Genomic DNA, 7,314 nt, shown 5'->3' with positions numbered 1-7,314 from the left:
TGTCACGCATCTTTTGAATAAAATGTCTTTGTTTCAGAACCCTTTCATGTCCTTGACTTTCCTGAAAACTGGTTCATAGTTTTGTGATTCCAAGTCATCCAAAAACAGCTTAGGCGAGTGGGATCGATCACTGGATGCATATATTGGAATACATTTTTAAACGGTACCTATCAGTACCGATCGTGCATTGACTGCTATCAAAATCAAAGTCGTTCCCGAGTAAAGCACAACCACTGGTTATCAGTGGAAATAAATAAATGTGGTGCAAGTGTGTGTCTATTTACTTCACACTGCCTGTAATGTGTGTTCTCATTTAAAGCGTTTTAGAGGCGTCTGCGGACCATTTCCGTCACAGCGTGTGATTTGCTTGAGTCACTGTCCTCGGTGCTGAACGCGGTCACGTGACTTCCCTGCTCATCGGTGAGCTTCCGCCGTGTCTTTGCCTCAACTGAATCCCCGTCGCTTCCTCTGGACGAACACAAAGGAAACAGCCTCGCCCGCACTTTCATTTCAACAGCAACAGCAACACAACACAAACAATTGCTCTCGATAGGCCGCCGGTGGTTTCTACGTCGCCATTTCCAGCGGCTGACGCGGTGATGGACACCGACTTCACGTCCGGCCTGGAGAACCCGCTGTACGGCGAGCTGAAGTATTTCTGCCGCAAGATTCAGGAGGCTTATAACGAGCTGAAGGAGGACCTGACGCCCTACAGAGATGACCGCTTCTATAGGTGGGTCTGCTCTCAATAGTCATGTTGGTTTCATCACCTCTTCCTCTCACGATCATATCCATCCGCGTAAATCCGTAAAGAAAAACGATACAAGATTAAATACATGATTGATTTTCAACACACCCCTCAAACGATATTCATTTAAAATCTAGAATATTTGCTGAAATGCGTATCAAATATGAAGTTAGCATCCTGTCAAACTGCGCATGTGCGTTCTGAAGTCAACTGAATGTTGCTCATCGAAGGTTTCATCAGTGTCAGACTGGATTAAAAAAAAAAGATGTATTTGCCCTAAAACCCTCGATAACACCATTGTAAGGCGCTCTGTCACTTCACAACTGACTCCTTTTGATGAAGCTGTGGCCTCTCGGGTGGCAGAACATCTCCGCGGGAAATAATAACCCAGTAATGATAAGAGTTAAAATTAATTTGGTCTTTCGCTCAATATGTGTTTTCATCATTTTAAATGAAACTCACTATCTTGTCTTATGTCACTACTAATTCATCATTTCACCAACAAACCTCTCATGATGAATAAATTATGAACAACATTTTAACGCTGTTGGAATCTGGATTGGTTAAATGGAATATTATTCACCGTTTTGAAAAGAAAATACTGGTAATCTGTAGGTGATGTTGAACTCCAAATGGTACACAATCTTTTGTTAGTGATTTCTAGATATGGTCTGTTTAAACCATCAGATCAGCAAAGTTAAAATTGGTTGGCCTGTTTCAAAATAAAAGTAAAACAGCTTTTTATTCCATCCATCACTCGAGTATGAGATGCATGTTTGGCATTGTCAGGTATGATGCGTGGAGTGTTTGCTTTTTAAACCGGTTCAGGGTTCACCTCAAATGGCCCTGTTGAACAGGATTATATCTTTGTTTGTTAAAATTATAGCACAATATAAACAAATACATCCATGCTGATAAGTTCAAGGACTCTTAGTAACAGTGTTTCACACAGGCATCAAGCCGACGTCTCAGAAATCTTGAACGTCATATGTGTATTCTGGATGACCAGTGAAAACACAGGACACAATACAGTAAAGCCAGATGAAGTCTAAAATATTCATTATATTGACCATTATAATTATACTGGATTACTTATATATATTTTTGTTTGCTAGTTTGTCTTATTTTTTCTTTGTCATATCTTTTGTTTATTTTTGTTTTTACTTTTTGGAAAATGTGTCATTAAAACGTCAACATCGCCGGCAACACAAATCATCGATTAATTGGATGACGTAACCAGTTTAGACTCCGCCCACATGGTGACGTTGCACTCCAGTTGTGGCAGGCTGCTGTTGACACACGGATGTAGCATCAAAGCGCACTTTTGGCGATTCATCTCACCTTGTGGAGACTTTTGACTTACAGTCATGGAGAGGTACGTGTAGTCCCGCTTCTCCGACTCATGCGACCTGTTTTTGTCGGAGCTGGAGCGATAATGGTGGCATTTTCGGCGACCATATGTTTCTTTTTAGCTAGCACGGAAGCTAGCGCTGTTGACATATCCGCTTCCTCTTTGCCGGATGTTTCGACCATTGGCATTTATTACCGCTTAAAGCTATAACAAATGGCGTCCTTGAATGACTAATATCTACTTTTCATTACAGACTGGCCCCCATGCGTCTGTACAGTCTGTCCAAAAGGCACTTCGTCTTGGTCTTCGTGGGCTTCCTCATTTGTTTTGGCCTCACTGTCGTCTTCGGCATCGCAGGTACAGATGAGTGACAGTGCAGCGCTTCTTAAGATAGTTCGACATTAAAGTTGCAGCGATTTAACATTTCCCAGTACTAGAGTGAGTACTAGCTTTTGAGTTATCATGATGTTCTGTTGGAGCAAGTGTTGAAAAATACCTTAAAAGTCTAAAGGTGAAAGATAAGAGATTATCTTTTCACATCGTCATTTTTCAAGTATAAAGAACACTCAGCATACATGTGGTTGATTTGTGACTAGTTTTCGGACTATGATTAATTAAATATTTCATAAAAACATGAATGTTAGATTTGAAGAAGACTACTTGAATGAATGAAATTAACAATACTCTCTTCTCCACTCTTTTGTTTGATTGAAGTTAACATAAATGAATGAGTTTACTATGTGTTCAGGTCCGAAGATTATTTCCGAGCACTTGCACAGTGGAGATCTAGGGAAAAATCTCTCAGTAAAGGTAAGATTTTCCACCAGCTAAAATAGTAAATGCTGTTCTTTGTCATTCTTTTTTTTTTTTTGTTGTGATTCCAGTCACATGACAATTTTTAAGAGCGTGGGCTAATCCAGCTCAGGGTGTTTGTATGTCCTTACTTGTTCAAGTAGTTTAATGTCACAGCCTCAGAACGTCAGTTATGCATGTCCTAGTGTGGTGTGGTGGACTGGGCTGATGCTGCTCACCTGCTCAACTGCAGTTGAATTTGGCACCCATGTATTGGACCGTGAACCAAATCTGTCTGTGTTGTGCTTTATATTTCTAATATCAAATGGCTTGTAATTGAATTGCGAAATGTTTATTACCATCATCAGTTGTTAAATTTGTAGTTTCAGTGTTTGTTTTTCATTTAAGACTGGACCCTTTCTTCTACTTTCACCTCCTTTGACCACCTACAACCAGCAGCTATGGCTCACCTGTGTGATGCAGGCGGAGCACAGCAGCGGTAAGTAAGAGCAGTCAGGAAAAGTAAAAAAAAAAAAAAAAGTTGAGTCGGTGCTTTTCACCACATCAGTAAAGACTTCAGAAACTTTTTCCTTCAGCAACAGTGTCCGGGAAAACACCCCTAATCCAATACAAATAGACAACACTTAACATGTGTGTAACTTGTACGTATCTATTGCCCAAGTCTGTGCTTGTTCACTGTGGCCAGTGTATAAATAGTGTCCTGGTTGATTAATGTGTCCAACTGCAGTGGGAGACTTCAAACAGCAGTTTGAGATTACCGTTGAGCTGAAGGGATGCCAGGATGCCAGTGTAGTGCACATCAACACTGTTCAGCAGAAATCCCGGAATCTCCACTGCGTAGATGTAAGTCTGTCTCTCTCACTCTCTTTTGTTCAAGGAGGACCCCTCACTGTAGTAACATTTCTGTGTCCTCAGATATGTGATGAGATCATTATACTGCACCTGGGATACCTGAACTACACCCAGTACACGGTTAAAATCACCTTCTCTGGAATTGAAAGTATTTCCAGCGAATTGAAAGTCAACTTTGTGGTAGGTGTCACACTTGCGTGTTGTAGTTTACCTTCCCCATCTCTAATGATTTCATTTCTCTCATCAGTGGAAGACCTTTAACCCCACTTTTTCTCAAGTGGAAATCTGGTTCAGATTTGTGTTTGTGGTGTTGACCTTCATCGTGACGGTAAGGTTTTACTGCCTGTTCTCCTTTAAATGAATACTCTATTACTATTTTATGATGAACAAGTGGATAAACTAAGTAGCATTTTCATTGCTGTTTTTGCTGATAGCTGAATCTTACACCCACTTAGATTTAAATTTAATTTAAATCTTTACTGATTTGCATCTTAAAAAGAAAATTATGACTGCACTTTGTCTGTTATTTGTCCATGAATTTCTCCTTTTCTCAACAGTGCTTTTTTTTCTTTAATAATCCCCATCATTTGATTTTGTTAGGGCTGAATACATGCTTTCTCTTTTCTCCTCCAGTGTCTATTTGCTCACTCTCTGAGGAAGTTCTCCATGAGAGACTGGGGAATCGAACAGAAGTGGATGTCTATCCTGCTCCCGCTGCTGCTACTTTACAACGGTGATTTTCACTCTCATCTTTCAATGAGAACAGCAGAGTGTTGCGTTGTGTTTTCCTTGTGAGGCTACAGGGATGATGGGATTAAAAGTCCAGTCAATTCTTTGGTGTTAATGTGAGCAGAGTTGTGGATGTTAGGACGATTTTAGACTGTACTGAAGGATCAATCGTGGCCATCTAAAGTTGACATTGTCAAGTCTGAAGTAAAAATCACTGGAGCTACCAAGTGTCTATTGATACTCAAACAACGAGTGCTCAAGATGTGTCTCCTTCCAGATCCATTTTTCCCGCTGTCCTTCCTGGTGAACAGCTGGTTCCCTGGGACGTTGGATGCTTTCTTCCAGGCTCTTTTCCTCTGTGCTCTGCTGCTTTTCTGGCTCTGCGTCTACCATGGCATCAGGGTTCAGGTATGTCAAGCGTCAGTTCCTATTTTCCTTGGCTCTTATGAGCTAAATTGGTTGGAATTTTCATGTCTACAGGGCGAGAGGAGGTTCCTGACATTCTACCTGCCAAAGCTGATCATCGTGGGTCTCCTGTGGCTCTCTGCAGTCACTCTGGGCATCTGGCAGACGTAAGCGTGGGAACCAGCAGCTGTTGGGCTAATTCTTACTTGGCATTTACCTGTTGTTTCTTTAGGGTCAATGAACTTCAAGACCCCACATACCAGTATAAAGTGGATATAGCAAACTTTCAGGTGAGGTCATCATCTGTTTTTGTTCTCCATTTAAATGAGGACGAAGCGAAGTCTGGTTTTGTAATTGCCTCTTTGACAAATTTGAAACTCTACAGGGCATGAAGGTGTTCTTCCTCATCGTGGTTGTCCTCTACATCCTCTACTTGGTCTTCCTGGTGGTCAGAGCTTGCTCAGAACTGAAGAACATGCCATACTCTGGTACCTCACCCCTTTTATTCTTCATCCAATATCAGGGTCTGACAATCTTAATGCTGCTGCTCTGCTTCCTTCCAGATCTGCGGCTCAAGTTTTTGACAGCGCTGACGTTTGTGGTCCTGGTTATAAGGTGCGCCTCACAAAAACTCTTCATAAATATTCAACAGTTCATTCTCAATGCTCTCTGTTCCAGCATGGTCATTCTTTACCTGAGGTTCGGGGCCAAGGCTCTCCAAGACAATTTTGTGGCGGAACTATCCACTCACTACCAGAATTATATCCTTTTCACTGTAAGGCTTCTAAACTTTGCATCGCATTTCGTTTCTTTCCTTCTTCATTATCAAAAACCCGTAGTCTCTTCTCGATGTTTAAGTTTGCAGTAAAGTCAGCTCTTAAGTTAACTTGTATTGTATTATAGAGAAGAGGTGGCGAACTGATTTCCCCTTGTGGCCACATGAGAAATTGCAGTTGATAAATTACGATTTAAAAAAAATATATTTTAAGAACTAGAACGAAAATAAAACACGTTATATTTATGAAAACATAAGAAAAATATTATTAAGTTCTTAACAACTTATGATAAAAGGGGTATAAGAATTGCATTGTTGATAAAGACAGAAGATGTTAAAATGTCAAAATATTTAATTTCCCTTGTTTATTTTTTTACAGTATCGGTTGACAAAAATTTGCACTGAAAAAAAGGCATATGGTATTACAACAGTAGATATCCTGTGCTTTTTTTGAATTCCCAATGTCTATAATGAGTCGCCTGATGAAACACCAATCCTGGTGTACCAGCAGCCATCTTGGTTAACTCTGAAAGTTGTATCACAAGTGCTGATCCTTGACTCCAACAAACCAGCAGAATTTTTATCCTTCTACGGTCTACTGAACTTTTACTTGTACACATTAGCCTTTGTGTACTCGCCCTCCAAAAACGCCCTCTATGGTGAGTCTCGTGCTGCACTACCCTCACACCAGAATACCATGCTAACCCACTTTCTTGGCAGACTCCCAACTGAAAGACAATCCTGCGTTCTCAATGCTCAACGACTCTGACGACGAAGTGATATATGGGTAAAAAAAATTCAGAGTTTTTGTATTTTGTTCACCTCAAATAACCAGCGTTTTTTGTCTCTTTCAAAGGAGTGATTATGAAGAAATGCCTTTGCACAACGGACGAGCCATGAAAGCCACCACCAAGTACAGAGACGACAGTGACAGCGACTGATTCTCCTGCACCCAGACACGATGACTCAGTTCCTTGAAACGTTATGCTGTACGTAAAAAAAAAAAAAAAAAAACAATGGGCTCCTGTTGTCTCCTGAATGTACTGTACTTTCACCAAACTTGGAGACGAGCAGTGTCACGGTGGGGATGAAATCAAATTTCTTTTCCTTTCTACCAGCAGTCATTTTATTTTAGGGAAAGTGCAAATTGTAATGTTTTTTTTCCTCGTGCCACAGTCATCCATGTACAGTTTTTTATTCCTTTATGAAGAAGACATTCACAGCCAAAGGTAGAGGACGTACTAATATCGGGGTTTCCTGATTGGTTTGTCTCAAAGCAGCGTGAAAGAAACCAGAGCAGGTGTGAACTTGACCTGCTGATGAACGTGCACTTATCTATTTATTCGATTGATCATGACTTTGCCTCTTTTACACATGATTTACTACTGAAGGGTTGTTTTGTATTCCACCTCTTGTTTATTCTCATTCGCCTTATTTACGTGTTTCATTTCAGCTCTTTGGCTCCAGCAGCTCAATGTGTCTGTCCTTTACAAATCTCATGGTGCCTTGTCTCTGCAATGATCCGTATTGGCTCTGTAAATATTAAACCCTCGGATGTGTGTGGGTGAGTGATGTTGGTCGTCAGGTGATGCTTTTAAAGATTTGTCATTTCAAATGTAAATAAATCACTCTTAACTTTGT

The 7,314-nt window shown here is 40.6% G+C and overlaps 1 protein-coding gene across 2 annotated transcripts; it reads left to right on the top strand.

Moving 5' to 3' along the window:
* Positions 1–398: 398 nt before the first annotated feature.
* On the top strand, positions 399–7,311 carry tmem181 (transmembrane protein 181). 2 transcript variants are annotated; one of them, XM_053881519.1, is made up of 17 exons: positions 399–733; positions 2,353–2,456; positions 2,848–2,909; positions 3,300–3,390; positions 3,640–3,755; positions 3,828–3,944; positions 4,012–4,092; positions 4,398–4,497; positions 4,771–4,901; positions 4,974–5,065; positions 5,131–5,188; positions 5,284–5,386; positions 5,462–5,513; positions 5,577–5,659; positions 6,243–6,332; positions 6,394–6,460; positions 6,530–7,311. In XM_053881519.1, the coding sequence occupies exons 1-17, from the start codon at positions 600–602 to the stop codon at positions 6,612–6,614; spliced, it is 1,566 nt and encodes a 521-aa protein (XP_053737494.1). In that variant the 5' UTR covers positions 399–599; the 3' UTR covers positions 6,615–7,311. The 2 variants fall into 2 exon arrangements, with proteins under 2 accessions (XP_053737494.1, XP_053737495.1); XM_053881520.1 differs by lacking the exon at positions 399–733 and adding an exon at positions 2,007–2,123.
* Positions 7,312–7,314: the final 3 nt, after the last annotated feature.

The sequence above is a fragment of the Synchiropus splendidus genome, chromosome 12, assembly GCF_027744825.2.
Source record: "Synchiropus splendidus isolate RoL2022-P1 chromosome 12, RoL_Sspl_1.0, whole genome shotgun sequence".
Classification (NCBI taxonomy): domain Eukaryota; kingdom Metazoa; phylum Chordata; class Actinopteri; order Syngnathiformes; family Callionymidae; genus Synchiropus; species Synchiropus splendidus.
This window is presented reverse-complemented; position numbering and strand designations above follow the sequence as displayed.